General features: G+C 40.9%; 1 protein-coding gene across 5 annotated transcripts in view; it reads left to right on the top strand.

The window, feature by feature from the left end:
• The window catches only part of UBE2H (ubiquitin conjugating enzyme E2 H), a 103,069-nt gene that overhangs the window by 29,658 nt on the left and 51,982 nt on the right, over window positions 1-21,429 (top strand). Inside the window, exons 1-2 of one of the 5 annotated variants that reach the window (XM_045495626.1) lie at window positions 1,207-1,259; window positions 1,338-1,391. The exons of the other annotated variants lie outside the window; for them this stretch is intronic. Coding sequence (XP_045351582.1) covers window positions 1,222-1,259; window positions 1,338-1,391 — 92 coding nt within the window. The 5' untranslated portion in view covers window positions 1,207-1,221. Of the gene's footprint in view, window positions 1-1,206; window positions 1,260-1,337; window positions 1,392-21,429 lie in introns of those variants that run through there. 5 annotated transcript variants of the gene reach the window in all.

The following is a 21,429-nucleotide window of genomic DNA, read 5'->3' as shown; positions in this document are numbered from 1 at the left end:
TTTAATGTTTATTTTTGAGAGAGAGAGAGAGAGAGCAAGCAAGCAGGGGAGGAGCAGAGAGAGAGGGAGACACAGAATGTGAAGCAGGCTCTAGGCTCGGAGCTGTCAGCACTGAGCCCGACATGGGGCTCAAGCCCAGGAACCATGAGATCATGACCTGAGCAGAAGTTGAATGCTTAACCGACTGACCCACCCAGGCACCCTGAACTGGATATGTTTAATGGCAGAAGACTTCTATAAGCCAGTTATAGTACCTGCTAAAAGTTTGTGTTTAGGATATTAGGGCTTTGGACTAAATAAATGTGATTATCCACCTATACAAAAAAGCTGAAGACCTATAAACCAAAAACGTGCATCTGAGAAAGCCTTGTGAGAGAGAGAGATTTGTGAATTTCTTCTGTCATGTCATTAATGATTGAACCTGGGGTGAAAGGCACATTTTAGCTGGATGGACTTAGGAGGCTGGCCAAGGACAAGGAATTTTTTTATTATAGGTTGTTTTTGCATTGCCTTTGATATGTTTCTAAATCCAGAACTAATACTGGAATTCAGTATTTTTGTGACTTTTGAGGTGGGGGGGTGAGGCTCAAACATGACTACATGTTGGGGACGGGGGATTTTTTGCAAGACAGGCAGACTGGAGTCTGGGTTGCTTAGTCTGTTTGCTTGTGCTTTGGCCACAGGTGCAGGCAGACTGTTTTACAAAGCGTTAAAGTTCTGCTTCTCAGCAGATGCCTTTCCAGTGTTTCTTCCTGGTGCTCTGAAAACCATATGTGGGGGAAAATGATCTTGTTCAGTTTAGAGGGTAAGGGCGTTGTCTGCCTGAAAGCACCAGTAGGATTATTTAATTTTTTTTTTTTTTTTTTGAAGTTTGAGGCAAGAAATGAGAAAACTTCCCGCCATTTAACAAAATGGAGCCAAGGCACTGTGTGTGTGTGTTTTTTTTTTTTTTGTTTTTTTTTTTTGGAAATATGTTTCTACCACTCCTTTAAAGCTATAAAAGTTAATTTCATAGCCTGAGGGAGGGATGCTGTTTCCCCTAAAAGATCAGTTCTAGGAAGGTGTGAGGTTGAGTTGTCACTTGGTCTGTAACTTAAACTGATAAAAAGCCACTTAGAGTGCTTACTGTGTGCCAGGCACTGTGCTGTTAGCACTTTAGATATCTTAATCCTCAAAATACCCCAAGAGGTAGATCCTGTTGTCATTTTTCCTGTTTTACAGATGAGAAACCTGAAGCTTAGGCCTCAGTCTCATGCCAAGTAAGTTGCAGGGCTGGGTGATAAACTCGGGCTGACTCTAAACCCATTAAAGTCAACATAACAGTGCTATTTCGGCAGACCATGTGGAAAGGAAGGTGGTCTTCTTTTCCCAAGGGAGACGACTCGCAGAAGGTAAGTTACGGTCATAAAGAAGGCTAGTGTTGAACCCAGAATTGAAACCCGGGTCAGTTTGAAGCGAAAGCCTGTGTTCTTTCCACTGAGTGTATTGTATTACCTCTTAGAGTACATTACTGTAATATCTGATTTACTAAGATCTTTTTATTTCTGGTGCTAGCTGCTCTCAGTTTATAGAGGGGGTTGTTTAAAAAGTTCATTTGTGAGGTGATGGCGTGGAAACTGGAATACATTCTCTGCTGGCAGTGAGTGCTGAACCTGGTTGTGGTTCCGAGGCCAGAACCCTTTGGGACAGTTGATATGTTTCACCTTCTTACGCCTGTGATACCAAAGGCCGTTCTGAGACCTACTCTGAGTTCTGAGGAAGAAGAGAAGCAGATATGTGTTCCTACTTGTTTCCAGATTCCATTTGTCTCTTTGCAGATGTTATCTCCCTTGGTACAAGTAACACATTTATAAAGTATGGATTTGAGGGTGAGCACGGAGCCTCTGAGGGCAGACTTGGTTCTGATTATGGCTGGACCAGTTATTGGTTCTCCCATTCACTCTCTACTAGGTGATGTGAGATGAAGCTCTTTTCTAAGGCTTAGTTTCCTCATCTGTAAAATGTCTGGGTGCCCTCATTGTAGGGCTTGAATGAGACAAACAGGCATTAGGTGCTCAGCATAGTTATCTGGACATGGTAGGTGACCAAAAAATGATGGCAGTGGTTTAATCTGCTTTATGGTGCATCTCTTCCATTATCAAAGATTCTTGTAGAGGTGAATGCTTTCTGGAGTAGACTGTGGTGTAACATTCTGAATTGGGTTTTAGGTTAAGATTGGGATTCCCTTTATTTTGTAGTCACATGTAAACCAGTAAATTGCCTTGTAATTCAAATACTGTATCCTCAAATGATCTTTTGTAAATTTTTATATACTTTAAAACCTTGACTTTATTTTTTATTAAAAAGAATTTTTTTCAATGTTTGTTTATTTTTGAGAGAGAGAGCATGAGCAGGGGAGGGGCAGAGAGAGAGAGAGAGAGGGAGACACAGAATCCAAAGCAGGCTCCAGGCTCTGAGCTGTCAGCACAGAGACCGATGCGGGGCTCAAACTCTCGAATCGTGAGATCATGACCTGAGCCGAAGTCAAACAGTTAACCGACTGAGCCACCCAGGCACCCCTAAAACCTTGACTTTAATTGAAAACACAGTTGGTTGTGTTGCACAAAGTATTTTAAGGGTTGAGCATACATTTTGATGAATGGCTTTGAAATTAACAATATTCATGAGCCGTTTAAGTTCTTTTTGCAGTTAAACGTAATGTACTTTTTGTTTTTCAAATGGAGAAACTGAGGTAGGAAGTGGAATGGACTTTGCCCAAGAGTTATTGACTAAAGGAAGGGTGGGCAAATCATAGATATCCTATAAAAGGCCAAATAGCAATTTAGACTTTGTGGACTATTACGGTTTTTTTTCCCCCAACTACTTAACTCAGCTGTCCCAGCACAGAAGCAGCCATCAATAATATGTAAATGGGAACGCCTGGGTGGTTCAGTTGATTAAAGCATAGGGCTCTTGATTTCGGCTCAGGCGATGATCTGTCGTGAGATCGAGCCCCACATCGGGCTCTGGACTGCGTGTGGAGCCTGCTTAAGATTCTCTCTCTCCCACTGCTCCTTCCCTGCTCGTGCAGGTGCATGCACACTCTTTCTCAAAAACAAACAAACAAACCCAAAAAACATAAATAGATCACCTTGGCACGGTACAATAAATCTTTATTTATGAAAACCGACGATGCCATAGGTGGTGGACCCATGGACTAAAGAAACATACTTAGTTCTGTTTCACTGTAAATCCCTGCCTTCGTCCTACATCTCTCTCTGTAGGTTGACATAGATTGATTAAAGGTTGATTATTCCATAGGCTTCATGCTCAGTCTTTGCAGATTACAAATCTTTTACCATAAAATGACTCAGGTGTTTACATCTTCAGTTGAGCTGTTTCCCAGACTCTAGATTGGTACAGCTTCCTGCCTTTCAAACTTCTCTTCAAGAATATCCCAACGGGCCCCTAAAACTTTAACATGTCTGCTTTTGATTTCTGTATTATATCCTCTAAAGTCAGACCATGATTTTGTGTGTGTGTGTGTGTGTGTGTGTGTGTGTTTTCACTCAGCTATTACCCAAGTGGGAAACCTGAATGTCATCCCTTTACTCCTTATTCTGCCTTCTTGACATCTTTACTCTCTCTGCCTACCCCCCCCCCCCCATCCCTACCACCACTGCTTAATTCAGGCCCTCATGATCCACCTGGGCTGTTGCAGATCACCCCACAGCTTCAGAGCTCCCTGTGTCTAGTCTCCCTCCTTCCAGTCTGCCTTTCATTTTGCTGCTGGAGTGATCCTGTTTTCAGAATATCCGATCTTGCCACTTCCTGCTGGAAACCCCTTAGTTGCTCTTCAGTGCCTGTGGTTTAAAGCCCAACCTGGGTATAGAAGGTCCTTTTGATAGGGACGGGTAATGCCTGCCTACAGTGAGGGTCCAAGATGTAGGACTGCACCCATCCTGCAGGTGACCAGCCTTCCAGAGGGGAGTGGCTGACTGTTGTGCATGGTCCCTTCTTCTGGCTCGCTTGCCTTTATCCTTTAGTATTCACCTCATGCATTGCATTTTCTTCTGAGCCTTCCTGGAGCTCCCATGCCCATCTCTGTATCTACCTTAGGTGCTTTTCCTGTCTTGTGTGTGCTCCAGTAGCATTCTTTGCTTTCCCCATGAGCAGTTACGCTTTATAATCAGCTCTGTGCTTGTAGCTTCAACCCCCCACACTGACTACCCCCGCCCCCACACACAGGCTGCTCCCTGGAGGGTAGATCCTGTGTCTTTTATGTACCTTTGTCCCCAGCTGTTAGAACTGTACACTGTATACCTGGGCTTGGACATTTTGAAGAATGGGCAATATCAGTAAAGAGGTAGGGCCACAGGTACACTTTTCTTTCTTTCTGGGGTGTCCTTATTTTTACTCTTCCAGGGGAATTAAAAGCCTAAGGAAAGTAGCGAAAGGAAAAACCGTTGGGCTAGGGTCTCTAGTGCAAAAAATGCTGGGTATACAGGCCTGGGGCTTGGAACTGATCCTTGTATGCTCTTCATGGCCCGGCAGCTCACTCCTGAGAGCTATGGTTCTTCATTTGGAGTGGAGATCAGAACTCATGGGGCTCTTCATCAAAGTATACGTGTCTGCTGAATACCTACCACCCTCCCTACACCCCCACTTCTCTGTGGGGCAGGGCATGTTAATACCCTGGTGATTCTTACAGATTTTCCTCATGTTTCCAGTCATTTCTTCCCCTGTCATTTTCTCCCTGCTCCTTATATTTCATAGTTCTTCATTGATAATTCTTTTGTCTTATTTCCCTCCTTCTTAGATGGGGGCTTTGGGTGCAATAAGGACCGCACAATGAAGATGTTAGCGTCTCAGTTTAGAACCCTGAATGCATTTGTACTTCCTAGTAGAAACATTGGTATAGATGGGGATTAATGTTCCAAAGTAAAATCGTGTACTTCAGCTACAAGTGAATTAAGTTGGCTTTTATTCATAAAGAAATACATTCTGAATTAAGTAATGGACTTAACTTTTGGAACAAAATGTAAGTCTGTTACCAAAGTAAGGACTCATGGAATCAGACCATTACAGATCATTATGCTGTCCCTCTTGCTGTGCCTGCCTCTGATACCCTGACTTCTTACCATTGCAGATAGATACCCAGGCGCTCTATAAAGGCAGCCTTTTGGGGGGAGGAACATCAGGTTGGCCCTGGAAGGTGGGTCGGATAATGGGAAGGAGGTGCACACTTGTATGTCTGTGCAGTGAAATCACAAAGATTCAAACAGTTATTTGCTGTCATATTTAGAAGTATACTTGGCTGGTTTTGAGATTCAGCCTGTGCAGATAGTTAGCTGGAGCTTCTAAAGAGGAAACCTCTTTATTCTTAAGTGATTGCTTGGTAATCTACATAACAAATGAGCCATTTTGCTTCAGAGATGTGAAATCGGCATCTATAAGTGAATAGTTTTTGAAACTAAAGTTGTTAAGACAAAAGTTCATCTTTTCACGGTAGGGTTTCTCTAGAAAATGCTCTTTACTCTATTGAAATGCAGCTAGTTTAAACTAGGAAAGCATATTCCAATAATAGGCCCATGCAATTAGCCTTTCCTATAATGGAGTGAATGCTGGAATTTTTTGTGCATTATCATCATCAATTGGTGTTTGTCCCAGGGGAACCACATAATAGCTAGAAAACCTTGATTGAGAGATGCAGACAAAGGTTTCTATCTTAATTCGTAGGCATGCTTTAGTTCTTCAAACTAATAAAATGTTAGGCTCTTAAATCTAACACTTTTTTGGTAACCATCTGCTGAGCATAAGACTGAGAGATGGTGCTTCAAAACTATGTCATTATTTTGAATTAGAAGAAAATGTTGAGGGACTGACTCTTCATTTAGTGCCATATTCATACTAGACCTTGTATAGAAATGACACAGTGGTGTGCTGGCGAATGTTGAACAACTGCCCTGGGGGGATAAAGCCTTGATGCGTAGCATTTGCTGATTTCTGAAGTGCAAGTACTCCACCATGGCTGGTTTCAGACCACAGATGTGATGTCACTGAACTTACAGTTGGGAAGAAATGCGTACAGTCAGCTGGCTTCTGCACACTGCTGAATTAACCTCATCGATTGAATGTCCAGAATTTTATAGCCTGGATTTTTTTTTTAAACCAGCCTGGATTTTTTTAATACTTAATTTCATTCCTGTCTTTACCTTTGTCCTTTGTTTGTTTTTTTTTTAATTGGCCTTATTGATGTATGATTTATGTACAGTAAAATTCAGTAATTTCAGGTGTGCAGTTTGAGTTTTGACATATGTATACTTTCACCACAACCATGATACCTTATTACCTCTTCTGTACACAGTTGCCAGATACATTTTTCCAGAACCTTGCTTTGCACGCACCACCCACCTGTGCATAAAACCATCGCGGCCTTGTACCGTCCATAGGATAAAGTTCAGCATTCTGTGGTCTGGCTCTCTACCGTCTTCTTGTCTACTTCTCTGGCCTTATTGACTATTGCCTGGCTAAATTAATCTCTTACTCCTCCAAAAAGACTGACCAGCTGGTTCCTGGCACAGTTCCTGTATCATCTGTGCCTTTGCTCATATCTCTATCTGCTTGCAATACTCCTGTTACCTCACGTTGCTTCTTATCTTGACTGTCTTGCCTTTCTTTAAAAGTCTGGTTTCCACCCCATTTTCTTCTTATGCAGTCCAGGCTTTAGTGATGACTGCCTCATTTGACCTATCATACCATTATTTGGCACTTAACTTTGCAACTTGTATTGAAATCCCAGGTTTTTTATAGAGTAGTTTGTTCTTCTCCAACAAAGTTGTCAAGTATGATAGGGTAGGAAGTTTAGTACAGCTCAATTTTTAGCATTTGGCATTGCTCAGAAAAACAGTAAGTGGTTCTTATGACAAACTTTTCAACTCAGTGAGTCACAAACACACTCAGAGACACCGTTGGGGAGAATGATACTGTGCTGTATCCTAGACCTCTTACAGAATGAAGGTTTGCCTTGTTACAGAGCGTGTGTGTGTGTAGTAATGTTTCTCAAAACCAACCTTAGTGATTAAAGTACACATTGGAGCTTTTATCTTTGCCTTGAAAATTCATTCAAAGGTGGTTAGCATCATGGACTTTGAACTCTTGGCAAGATTTAAACATTTTAAAGTAGGTCCCAAAAGAACGTTCTTTGTTCCTTTCAACAAGCTTTATTTCACTTTTTGAAGTATTGGTAAGAAGTCAAGAGGGTGTATCTCCTTGATTTCCTTCCTGTCCCAGGAAGCCATATTATGGTATTCTGAAAGAACTTTTGTGTCTTTTTCAGTGACTTTGCTATAAGCAAATTGTTGTTTGTTTGTTTGTTTGTTTTTAATTTGTACTTTATCTGTAAAAAATTGCATATGCAATTGTTGAAATACGACGTTGAATCAGCATCCAACAAGTGTGTAGAACAATTCTAGATGCCTGTCTCTACGCAGGTTCCTCTTCTGTCCTTTAAATACTGGATGTACTTAGGTTCCACAGTTGGTCATTATCTCTTGTTAGGAGACACACTATTCTTGGGTGATTTCACCTGTTGTCCTAATACAAGTGTCTCCAAAATTTTAAAATTCCTGGTCTCTTGAGTTGTAGTCTTGAACGGCCAAAGGATATCTCCACCAGACCACCCTTGGGAGATTGCAGATTTAACATGTCTTGAATAGAACACCCCCTGTGATTCTTTGTGTCTCTCAGATTGCTCTTGCTCTCTTGCTGAATCCTATCGCCACGCCCAGATAACTCAGGTCTAAAACATTAGAATCCTCTTTGGCTAGGCCCTCTTCCTTCACCTTCTGAAAGGTCAGATTCACGTCAAATGTTTTTCTTAAAGCCTAAACGTTTTTCTTTTGTTTGAAGTCATGCTTGCCTCATCCTTTGTTGGGAGAGGGGCTTCCTACCTCCCAGTACATAACTTGTGAACTAAGAGCAGATCCATTTCCCTGGCATCAGATTACCAAGCTCATGAATCTTAAAGGTAAAATTGGAAAGCCTGTATATGTAATTTACAGTGTGCACCAGTGTGTTCTCTCCCTGTAGGTAGACATCGCTAGGAGCCCATACCATAACTAAAAGATGATCTGAGAAGGAATCAGAACAAAAACAATGAGATGAGTCAAATGTTTAATGGCTTCTCATAATTTAATGGTGCTGTCATCTCATAATAGATCCCTTATGACCAGAAAACTCATTTTTATGAGCAAAGGCTCCTGCTCCCCTGCTCAGTGGCCCCTGCCAGCCTTTTTCTCTATTTTTTCCCACAGTGCTTGTAGGGCTGACCCTTTCTTTTCTTTTCTTTTTTAATTTTTAAAAATTAAAAAAAAAGTGTTTATTTTGGGGGGGGAGGGTGGAAAGGGAGAGAGAGAGAGAGAGAGAGAAAGAGAGAGAGAGCAAGCGAGAGCAAGCACACCCCAAGCAGGCTCCAGGCTGCCAGTACAGAGCCCAACATGGGGCTCGATCCAAAGAAGTGAGATCAAGGGCACCTGGGTGGCTCAAAGATTTAAGCGTCCGACTTGGGCTCAGGTCATGATCTTACAGTTGGTAAGTTCCAGTCCCATGTCAGGCTCTGTGTTGACAGCTTGGAGCTGGTTTTGGATTCTGTGTCTCCCTTTCTCTCTGCCTCTCCCCAACTTGGATCTGTCTCTCAAAAATAAAACATTAAAAAAAAAACCCAAAAAAACAAGTGAGATCATGATCTAGGCCGAAATCAAGAGTCAGACACTTAATCAACTGAGCCACCCAGGCACCCCCCCTTTTTTTTTTTTCAAAACTTTTCGATGTTTATTTATTTATTTTGAGAGAGGGCTGACCCTTTCTGTTGATACCTTTTTCTTTATATATATAAATACATTCAGTTTGGCTCCTTCAGATGGCTTGCACACCTTTCTTCCTGGTCATTATGTGCTGATACTGAGTTGAGCTTTGGAGGCCATCTTAATTTCACATGTTTGGACAAAACTTCCTACAGCCACCACATAAGAACAAAGGACTAATCTCCCCTTGGGTTCAGCTGGCGTCACTACCTCCTGAAAACAGCCTTTCCCTTCCCACCCTCCTGGGTTAGGAGCACCTTCTTTAAGCCTCCTTTGCATCCTCTGGGTAACTCTTATGGTAATACTCACTGGTAATTGCTTGCTTGTTAGTTTCCTACTAAAGCCTGAGCTATCTGAGGGCAGATACCCTCTAATTTTCAGATCCCACTGTCTAGCGTAGTGCCTGGCACCCATTCATATTATTCATTTATTTTTATTTTTTCACGTTATTCCTTTAGCTAGAATTTGTTGAGCACTCATTTTTGCCAGGCAGAGAACAAGTCAGATAAGGTTCCTGCCCTCTTGGAACTTGAATTCTGTTGGAGGTGAGGGAGGTTTTAAACAAAGTAGTACTTTTGATAAGACCTACAAGGAAATGGACATAAGTAGAGAATAACTGGGGGTCTGTTGGAGTGTGTAATCCAGGTGATCAGAAAGGTATCTGAGGAAGTGGCGTTTGAGACGCACCATAAAGGATACTCAGAGGAAGCAAGCTGTCTGTAGACACAGAGGAGTCAGGGCCAGCCGGGAGAAGTAGCCATTGCAAAGACGCTGAGGAGGGGGAGAGCTGGTTGTGTTTCAGGAAATGAAAGAAGACCAGTGTGGCTGGAAAGGCAGAGAGGAAGAATGTGGTACGAATAGGTCTTTGTAATAATAACTTGTCTCCTGGCTGTTGTGAGGGTTCTGAGTTAGTACAAAAGGCTTAGAACAGTACTCAGCCTATTTGAGTGCTAACCGAGATAGCTGTGAATACATGTGTCTAAAAAGGGGAAGTAGCAATTTAAAAAATTGGGAAGGGGCCGCACCGGCATAGAAGTTGGGCAGAATGCCATTTGGGGAACAAGTTATAGGTTAATAAGCCCGTCATTAGTAATTGCTGACATCAATATAATAAGGGCCTAAGCATTTACATGTGAGATGTCACTTGTGTATTTAACACTTGAGATGCAAGAGATGTAACTTCAGTTTTGTGTCTTAGTAACCAGGGCGGACTAGATTGTAGGTGTGTCCTGTGAAAGCTGCAGATACGGCTTTTGGAATATTAATAATAGCAAATACTGAGCCTTGCCTTAATCTTGTATTTACTATACTCCTTTTTTACATCAGGAAAACCAAGGCACACAGAGGTTTAAGTGACCTGCCTGAGACCGTTTGGCAAGTAAATGATCAAGCTGGGATGCACATTAGTGAGTCCACTCCTCTAACCACTAGAATTCTGAACTTATTTTCTTGTGAAGTCTCTGTTCTTGGGGAAAAAAAAAAGCCCTCTTCTTCTGGGGTAGGGTAGCTCTGAAACCGGGTGATTTTTGTGACACTAAGTAGTAGAGAGGTGACTGGGCCTTAGGACTTCCTTGGTGTTCTGTCTCTAACACGTGATTCTGCAGTCCTGGATTTTACGTCTAGATAGTGCAAATGTTGAATATTTTCTATTTATTTTAAAGTGATGTTAGTGGTTCCTTTTTCACAGAGAAATTCTTAATTACTGCTGGGCACATTGCAGTCAGGAATTGATCCCTTTCTGGCTTCCTTCTGTCAACCAGTATATTCATGAGTCACCTTCCTTTGCCACCTAGCCAGCAAATGCTTAGGGATTGGAGTACATGTTACCCAATCGAGCCAAAGAGTGAGAAAAGTAAATTCGGGAGGGGAATACATTCAAATATGAATATTCGTCTTGATGTGTTTAAACCTGTTGAGACAGTTCTGTCAGAGTTGAGGGACAGATTAATGATAGATATATTGGTTTCTTGTTTGCTTAATTTTTTAAGGCAGTCATTATTTCCTTGGGAAAAAAATACTGAAAAGAAAAAACCTGGTCATACAACACTATATGTCTCTGCAGTGAGTAATATTTACATGGTCCTTAATAATGTAATCTCAGAATGTTAGTTTGATCAACAGTGGTGTTATACATTTGTTCCATGGATAGGGAGAGGGAATGTGGGGGTAAGGTGAAAATCCTGATATTCTATAGTGAGAAAGTCTTTTGATAATATTTGTAACCAGAAAATCAAATAATATGTAGATATATGGAAAATAAGTACCATTTTATATGTTTGAATTATTTCCTATTAGATCTCTTGTTTTAAGGAGTCAAGAGTAAACTATGGCTTCTAATAAATTAGAGATTTAACTTTATTTCATATAATGTTAAGTATCTTTTACTGAGATTTTGTGTAAATCTGTATAAATCTTTTGTGAGTATTCATTATTTTTTTTAATGTTCATTTATTTTTAAGAGAGGGAGAGAGCATGAGCGGGGGAAGGGCAGAGAGAGAGGGAGACAGGATCCAAAGCGGGCTCTGTGCTGACAGCAGAGAGCCTAATGTGGAGCTCGAACCCACGAGCCGCAAGATCATGCATGACCTGAGTGAAGTCGGACACCCAACCCACTGAGCCACCCAGGCGCCCTAAGTATTTATTATTTTGTATGCTGTGAGAGCGAAAGTAGTTTGGTAAAAGGAGATATTTAAAATATCAGGTCTACCCTCGAAATAAGAAATTAACCTCACATTCTATTTGGGGCATAGATATAGAAGTGCAAATGTTTTGTATATTTAGAGAAGTAGGTAAGATACTATTCCTGTCATTTAATTAAATGATGCCATGTCAGGCTAAACTCTTCCCTTCCTTTCACCTTTTCATGCCCGGGTTCTGGAGTTAATCTGTCTTATGGGTTAAGTGAGATTTAATTGGCTAGTCTGGTCTTTGAGATAGCTAACCAAGGGTGTTTCACGTCTTAGTGCGTTCTTGTTCATAAATCCTGAAGGGCCATCCTCACATGAAGGTGCCGTGTTAGGCAAGAAGTAAGGTCAGTAGAGTGGATCTTTTTCCCTTGGGTGACCCAGCCAGGGTTGCAGTTGAGTTGGTGAACAGCATGAGAGAACAAGAGCCCTGGGCAATTTGAGCTACAGATGGCGTTTGGGGTAGTGTTTAAAGATAATGAATTTTGTTTCACTGTAAAAGCGTTAATGCCAGTGTTGGTGAGGGTGTGAGGAAACCAGGTTGGCTCTTACGATGATGGTTAGAAAGTAGCTGGAGGCAGTCTTTTTGAAGGACATTTATCAGAATTAGGTATATATCCCTTTGACCCCGAAGTCCCACTGGTAGAAACTACAAACAGAAACTTGAAAAACTATAGCAACAGGCAGGTACCGGAGTGTTCTTTGTGACGTTGTGGTAGCAAAAAGCTGACCATAAACTACCAGTTCACTAATGGATGATTAAATTATGGTACTTTGATACCGTGCGAGCATTAAAAGGGGGGATGGCTTAGATCTCTGTGTACTGATCAAGTTGTCCTCCACGTATTCCATGGAGAGAGGTGTTTACACAACAGTTTACCCTTGTGTGTCTGTGATGATATGAATGTGTATATTATAAAATAAACTGGTATATCTGGGCAGTGAGACCAGCGGATTAGGGGATGGGAAGGCCACGTTGGGCCCCGCTCACATTTTAAAAGACAGTTTAGGGAAAAGGCCTACGAGTCAGTGCTTCACCAGAGGAGGTTATTCAGTTGTATTGAGAGGTGCACTCGGAACAGCACTCTGCCCTGTGGTGTGGCACCTGAACCTATCAGTCCTGTTTGGCCCCGTGGTACAAACATGAGAGAGGGAAACTTCATAGTTTTGTCACCTTTTCAATGCCAGATTTTCTTCTATATATACACCCACTGTTGTGTCTAAGTTTGTTTTCTCTTGTTTTGCTATATTTGATTTTTTTTTCACATTGTTTAATTATTCAGGAAGCACGCCTTGTGAGAAATTTGATTTTTAATTTCCTTCCTGGACTCATAACAATACAGCTTTTATTCTCTTACTGTTTATGCATATTTAATACTCAAACTTTTTTACTTTAAATTATTAGACTAGCTTCCCTATCCTTACTTATCACTTCCATACCTCTTAATTGTACCTGATAATCAATTAAAAAAGTTTTTTTTAATGTTTATTTCTTTTTCTTTTTAAAAAAATTTTTTTGATGTTTGGTTTTTGAGAGGCAGAGTGTGAGTGGGGGAGGGGCAGAGAGAGAGGGAGACACAGAATCCAAAGAAGGATCCAGGCTCTGAGCTGTCAGCACAGAGCCCGAGGCGGGGCTTGAACTTGTGAGCTGTGAGATCATGGCCTGAGCTAAAGTCAGATGCTCAGCCGCCTGACTGAGCCACCCAGGCACCCCTGTGTTTATTTTCGATAGAGAGACAGAGTGTGAGCAGGGGAGAGGGGAGGGGCAGAGAGAGAGAGAGAGATACACACACACACACACACACACACACACACACACACACACACACACACAAAATCTGAAGCAGGCACCAGGCTCTGAGCTGTCAGCACAGAGCCCGACACGAGGCTCGAACCTATGAACTGTGAGATTATGACCTGAGCCGAAGTTGGGCGCTCAACTGACTGAGCCACCCAGGCGCCCCAAACCTGTTACTTATCTCTTTATATGTGTATTGCTTTAAAAAGCCTGAGTTTGTGCCGCTGTCTTCCCTCATTTAATTTTTATGAAATCGAGGTTAAGGTGTTACTAATATTTGACACCTGCTATGCCTAATGAATGTGGGGTTGCAAAGTGGACAGCAGGTGTTGGTCCTTCATGTTCTGGAAAAGAACTAGGGAATCAAGAGGTCCTTCTGACCAGAGCTTTAGAGCAATGATTTATAATGGCAAACTAATGGTTTGTACGTGCATGTGTGTTCTTTTCCCCCTTCCCTTTGGGTTTATAGGCATTTATATTTGAATTTCAAAGAACTTGCTTTAAGAAATTCTTGAGATTATTGATGTTGTAAAATTACTGTGGGGGATTCTTGGTCTCTAGAGACACAAACGCATAATTAGACAGTATGGAGAAGGAAAGGAGGAAGAGTCGTGGCCTGGGTTATGGACGTGGATCTTTCCATAAGTAGCTCCATGACTTTGAGATGTGTTGACTGCTTCATAAAAAGGAAAGGTTGGGGGCACCCGGGACTGTCCAATTCTTGGTTTTGGCTCAGGTCTTGATACCACAGTTTGGTTCGTGAGATAGAGCCCTGAGTCGGGCTCTGCACCGACAGCACAGAGCCTGCCTGGGATTCTCTCTCCCCGATCTCTGCACCCCACCCACATGCACACACGCGCATTTTCTTTCTCAAAATAAATAAACATTAAAAAAAAAAAAAAAAAAAGAATGACCGCATGCCTAAAATCTCTTTCTGCTCGTTTTCTGTGATCCATTGTTTTTCACTTTTCTATAATCTTCATCTGTAGAATGGGTACCACTGCTTGTATTTGTTAATTTTTATACAACACTTTGCAGTTGTAATATACTATATGTCACTTGGAGAGTGGCAAAGAATATATTTCCTTTAAAAATGTCACTGCTGGAGGGGCGCCTAGGTGGTTCAGTCTGTTAAGTGTCCGACTTTGGCTTAGGTCATGATCTCACAGTTGGTGAGTTTGAAGAATCCTCTCTCTCTGCCCTCCCCCCGCCCCTTGTGCTCTCTTTGTCTGTCAAAAATAAACATTAAAGAAAAAAAAAAGTCACTGCTGAGGCACCTGGCTGGCTCAGTAGAGCATGCGACTCCTGATCTCAGGGTAATGAGTTTAAGCCCCATGTTGGCCATAGAGCTTACTTCAAAAAAAAAAAAAAAAAAAGAAAGTCACTGCTTACTGTAAATGATTCACATATGCTTTGATTAAGTATGTCTGTGGGTAGGGATTATTAAACAATTCTGTTTTCATTGAGTGATATTGTAGTCTACGTGTCAAGTATTAGGGTAAAAACTGCTCTACTGTATCGAAAACAAAGGAAGTAAAGTTTTCAAAGATGTTCAGAGAAGAGAAGAACATTGGAAGCATGAAATGCCAAAGATACTGCATAAAGCCATATTAAATTTAGCTTAATAATACTTACTGAGAAGCCCCTCCCACTATGACCTAGGGACTGTTGATGGCACATTGAAGAAGCATACAGCCCAGAAGGGGAGATAGCATGTTTTTTTTAAAAATTTTTTTTTTTCAACGTTTATTTATTTTTGGGGGGACAGAGAGAGACAGAGCATGAACGGGGGAGGGGCAGAGAGAGAGGGAGACACAGAATCAGAAGCAGGCTCCAGGCTCTGAGCCATCAGCCCAGAGCCCGACGCAGGGCTCGAACTCACTGACCGCGAGATCGTGACCTGGCTGAAGTCGGACGCTTAACCGACTGCGCCACCCAGGCGCCCCGATAGCATGTTTTTTTAAATAGATAGTTGCATGAGGATTTTGCAGAGGGCCCCTGGACTATTTGCATGTTTCTGTATCATTTATGGGGAAATTACATGTTGTCTTTGACTTCACAAAGTTTTCAAGTTCAGGTGCTATTGTCATCCTTAAGGTTGTGATTCATTTGTTTTTCTCCTCCAGCCTCCTGTGATTAGGTAGTCTGCCTTTGGAATGACAGGGTTCTTTCTGTTAGCTTCTCTGACATGTGGATAGTGGTTTCATCTGCCTCCAAACTGAAAACAGGAAAGATGGAAGTTGTGATTAGGTACCAGTATCTTTTAATGTGTCCTACTCCTAAATTTTTTCTAAAAATCGTTTTTTAAACCATTTTTCTGGAAAAGTTTTTAAGGATTTTCATTGTGAACTTGATGTCTCTGGGGTGTCTTCTGTCTCGAGAATCTTTTAAGTCCTCATTTTTGCTCCACAGTTCAAAGCTCTATTCTAAGTATATGGATGTTTGACTAGTTCCCTCACAGTGCATGTCAACCTTCCAGAGAGGTAGAGTGTAGCTAAATATATACAATCTTCTGATTTAAAAAAGGAAGAAGAGGAAATGGTAGGTATTGGAAATTAAATAAAAGTAAATAATTTTGTTTTATTATGAAATTTTTCAAGTGTGCACAAAATGAAAGATGAGTTCACTGAGTCTCTGTCACTTAAAACTTTGCAGTTATCAGGACTTTCTCACACTTCTCGTTTTCTTCTCTCTGAAATATTTTAGGGCAAATCCCAGACATTGTTGTCATTAACAACTACATATATGAGTTGGTCCCTCTTAAAAATAGGGACATTTTCTTAAAGAGCCATAATATCCTTATGCTTAAGATAATAAGCAATTCTCTGGGAAAATGATTTATTTTTTAACATACTGTGTATTTTATCTTTGAATCAAGCTATAACAAATCATGAAAATTAAGCTTTTGATTAATCTTATGATTTATTTAAGACTAATATACTATTTAGTTAATATATTGTTAATTTATGTATATGATTTCTGCATTTTTAATTAAAAGTAAACAAAATACACAGTTGCCAGAATAGCAAAACAGTGAAGTTTATTAAAGAGCTATTTATATTTTATTGATAACCTTTTATTTTGAAAGTAAACAAAATGAACAGTTGCCATAAAATAGCAAAGCAGTAGAGTTTTTTAAAGAGCTATTTATATTTTATTAATAATCTTCTAAATATTTTGAAGTGCTTAACTGGAATTTGAGCTTCTTAGAAAGTATGTATTTTATTTCTGTTTTTTGTTTTCTTTTAGGTTTATGTATTTTCAGAGAGAGAGAGAGCACAAGTTGGGTAGGGGCGCAGTGGGGGTGTGTGTGTGGAGAGAATCCCAAGCAGACTCTTATGCTGTCAGCGCAGAGCCCAATGTGGGGCCCAGACTCACTAACCATGAGCTCAGGTCTGACCTGAGCCAAAGTTGGACACCTTAACCGACTGAGCCACCGAGGTGCCCCCATTTTACTTGTTTTGACTGGGGTTTTTTTGGTCTCAGGATGGCATCATTTTTCCATATTTTCCTTTGCTTTTCTATTGGGCTTTATAGGTCTGCTTTATTTTTTAGTGTTTATCTTTGAAGGAAAGAGAGAGTGTGAACAGGGAGTGAGGGGGTGTCAGAGAGAGGCACACACACATACAGAATCCAAAACGGGCTCCAGGCTCTGAGCTGTCAGCCCAGAGCCCAATGCGGGGCTTGAACTCACGAACCGCTAGATCATGACCTGAGGTGAAGTCAGTCGCTTAACCGACTGAGCCACCCAGGTGCCCCTATAGGTCTGCTTTATAAAACCTTTTTGTGGGGGGTGGAGTGGGGCTTAGATTTCCTGTATGTCTTTCTGATATATTTCCCTTTTCTAAAATCTATTTGAAAGAATTATTTTCTGTGACTTATGACTTTTAATTTTTCTTTGGAATCTTTTACTTTATTATTTGGAACTCTGGAAGCCGAATAATGCATCCAGGAAAAGCTAAGTTATGATGATTTTCCCATTAAAAAAAATAACATTTACTTAGATCTTGCCAGTGTTTACTTTGGTTTCTGACATGGAAGCTTTAAATGAAAGCATAACACTTGAGGGAAAAAAAATCTCTTCTAAGGCTAGTGTGATTTATAGTCTGCTGGGTGGTAATGAACATGCTTGCTGTTTAACCTTGTTATTACCCATTGACATTTTTGACTATGTAAAATTTTTGAAACACATGCTACCTAAAAAAATAGTACATGCTACCTTTTACCCCTTAGATAAAGTATCTTTAAATATTCAGTATATCCTAGTAAGTTGTCAAAGTTTTTTGCTTTACAAGCTTCTGGAGAATACATACTTATTTTGAAAAGACTGTTTTTAAATAAGTGATCACTCAATCACTTAGGTTTCTGGCAGTTACAGTCAACTAATTTAGTTGTAAACCTGCAAACAAACAACTGGAAAAGTATATTGGGGCACCTGGGTGGCTCATCGGCTGAGCATCTGACTTCGGCTCAGGTCGTGATCTCGCAGTTCATGAGTTCGAGCCCCCGCATTGGGGCTCTGGTGCTGACGGCTCGGAGCCTGGATCCTGCTTCAGATTCCGTGTCCCCCTTTCTCTCTGACCCACTCCTGCTTGTGCTTTGTCTCTCTCTGTCTTTCAAAAATGAATAAACATAAAAAAATTTTTTAAGTGTATTTTATTTATTGGAGAATGTCTTTTTTAGAATTTTTTTTTCTTAATTAAATTTTATGGGGGCACCTGGGTGGATCAGTAGGTTAAGCATCTGACTGTTGATCTCAGCTCAGGTCTTGATCCTCAGGGTCATGAGTTTAAGCCCCGCATTGGCTTCCATGCCTACTTAAAAAAAATTTTTAAAATTAAAAAAAATTAAAAGTTCATAAACTTTGGTTATCTGATTTTGGTAACCACCATAGATAACATTTTAAAGGATGGTAGCCCACTAACAGCTCTCAAACATAGCTAAAAACAAACCAAGGGGGATGCCTAGCTGGATCCATGAGAAGAGTATGTGGCTCTTGATCTTGGGGTTGTGAGTTTGAGCCCCATGTTGGGGGTAGAGATTACTTAAAAAAACTTAGGAAAAGAACCTGCCAATGCCTCCATAACAGTATGGGAAGTTTCTATTTCACAAAATAAGCATATGGCTTGTTAGTTCCAGATGACGTCATTGTATTTTGTGGTGCCATATAGCAACCATTATTCATAATGAAAACATCAAGAAAGGATGTTTGTTTTGTTTTAGTATTCTCAAGAATGTAGAAGAAAACTTAATTTTTTTTTTTTTTAATTTTTTTTTTTCAACGTTTATTTATTTTTGGGACAGAGAGAGACAGAACATGAACGGGGGAGGGGCAGAGAGAGAGGGAGACACAGAATCAGAAACAGGCTCCAGGCTCTGAGCCATCAGCCCAGAGCCCGACGCGGGGCTCGAACTCACGGACCGCGAGATCGTGACCTGGCTGAAGTCGGATGCTTAACCGACTGCTCCACCCAGGCGCCCCGAAAACTTAATTTTTTAGATATTAAAAAAGATTTTGCTTAAGTAAACTTTAGTTCTGTGGAAACTAATCTCTAGTCAGTTTTGTATATTTTTTACATTAAAAAAAAATTGAATTCCTGAGGTGCCTGAGTGGCTCAGTCGGTTGAGCGTACGACTCTTGATATCAGCTCTGCTCATGATCCCAGGGTCCTGGGATCGAGCCCTGTATTGAGGTTCTCTCTCCCTCTGCCCCTCCTCCCCCACCCCCCACCCCAAAATTTGAATTCCTGTTGTGTCAGATACTGGGCCAGGTACCTTTCTTTGTAGGTATTTTATTTCATTTCATCTTCAACAATCCTGTGAATGAGGTAGAAATCCCTCCTCAGTCACCCACTGCCCCCCCCCCTTTTTTTAAAGATTGGGAAATAAGCTGAGAGTTAAGTGATTTACAAGATAACTCCTTAAAAAAATTTTTTTTCACTGTTTACTTATTTTTGAGAGACAGAGCATGAGCATGAGCCCCAAGCTATCAGCACAGAGCCCTATGTGAGGCTCGATGCGAGGCTCAAACTCAAACTGTGAGATCATGACCTGAGCCGAAGAGGAAAGTTGGAAGCTTAACCGACTGAGCCACCCAGGGACCCCAAGGGGACTTTTTAAATCACAAGTGTTCATCTGCTTATCGTTGCTTGGTTTATCCATTTATACTTCAAATTTTGTGTGTTCAAAACCGAACTTAGCATCTTCCATAAAAAATTTGTCCCTTCTGTCCTGTGTTCCACCTTGCCATTAATAGTATCACCTCTGCTGTCCGACAAGGCTAAAACTATAGTCAGACCTCAGATTGGCAGTTTCAGGTCATGCCTGTCTTGCAACTTCATATGTTCATTTTATATAGTATTGATTGAGTCCCTACTACGTGCCAGGCACTCTTCTAGGTTCTAAGAATGCAGCAGTGAACAAACCAGAGAATCCTTGTCCTTCGAAGTTTGCATTGTGTAGTAGGAGACAAGAGATAAAGTAAAATACATAGTATGTTAATTAGTTGCTGGGAATGTAGCAGCCTGTGGTTGTAAGTAGAATGATCCCAGAAAGCTTCACTGAGAGACATTGGGGCACATGTGCTCTGTTTACATTTAGAAATGAGATTGACTTAGAAATCTGGTTTTTTGGTTTCCCACGAAAATGAGATACTCTAGCAGCACTGGAGCTGCTTTCTATCAGCTATGCTGTGTCTAGTCAGTTGCAAAGCCTGAGAAGTCTCTCTAATCTCTCCCATCATTCCCATGGCTGTTACCTTAGTTGAGGCCTTGAATGTTTCTTTTCTGCTCTTTTGCTTTAACTGTTTATCACCCCTTCAGCCAGTCCTACACACCACAGCTCCGGTAGCTTTGTGTAAAGCACAGTTGCATTCACTGTGCCTAGGAATACAAACTGTCTCTGTTCACCGTATAAAATCCATACTTTGGGGCCATTGATAATCTGATCTTGGCTTACTTTCTTACACTCCCCATGGTCTACTCATCACAATAAAAACATAGTGGTCCCCATTCTGTGGACATATCCTGTGCTTTTCTGGTTTTGTTTTAAATGCCTCTCCCACCTCTACACCTCCAAATCCCATACTGTTCTTAAGCCCTGTGTAAATCCATCTCTGTCTATACCTGCAAACTAGAAGAAATCTATTTCTGTAGACCCTAGTAGCACTTGGTGCAACCCTTTTTTACCTTTACTCTTTAACGTACAGATCTTCTGTTCCCTTGCTGAATTTTAAGCAGGTTCGTCCAAGAGTAGTTTGTGTTTGCCTTATGGCTCTGGTGTGTAGAATATTTAGTAAACCAACTTTTTTTTTTTTTTTCAACGTTTATTTATTTTTGGGACAGAGAGAGACAGAGCATGAACGGGGGAGGGGCAGAGAGAGAGGGAGACACAGAATCGGAAACAGGCTCCAGGCTCTGAGCCATCAGCCCAGAGCCTGACGCGGGGCTCGAACTCCCGGACCGCGAGATTGTGACCTGGCTGAAGTCGGACGCTTAACCGACTGCGCCACCCAGGCGCCCCAGTAAACCAACTTTTTAACAGAAATAAAGCCTGTGATCTTTTGTGGATTTAATAGATGCTAACAGTATATTCTCCATAGCTCAGCACAATAGATTCCTGTCACTTCATGTGGAAAGCTTAAAATATTTTGGAGGGTGATACAGGGAATAAAATCGTCTGAGTTTAGGAAATACGACACCTGCATATTGTTTTGTTGATTGCTCTTGACATTGTATTATTGAGATAAATGATAAAATATGCCCTTATTGTTTATATTTTATTTCATCATTGGCAGAAGGCTTTTTCCTTCCCTGTTACTGCCTTTCATCCTTTTCCCCATGCTTATTTTCTTGATAGCTTTTATTTGTTTTCATTATTTCTCTTTTCTGTAAAAGTCCTCCCCTCTCCTAATAAAAAGAATACAAACCTTTAAAAGCCTTTTTTTTTTTTTAATTTAAACTTTTATCTCACCCAGGAACCTCTGCTGTTGTACATGACCATTTTTCTTTACAGATGTACCTTTGTTTATGGTATAAGTAATTATTGCCCAGAGGCTATTTGTCATAGGTATGCAAAAGCTATGCTCATATTCCTTCTGAGTGAT

This window comes from Leopardus geoffroyi, chromosome A2 (assembly GCF_018350155.1).
Source record: "Leopardus geoffroyi isolate Oge1 chromosome A2, O.geoffroyi_Oge1_pat1.0, whole genome shotgun sequence".
NCBI classification, from domain to species: domain Eukaryota; kingdom Metazoa; phylum Chordata; class Mammalia; order Carnivora; family Felidae; genus Leopardus; species Leopardus geoffroyi.
This window is presented reverse-complemented; position numbering and strand designations above follow the sequence as displayed.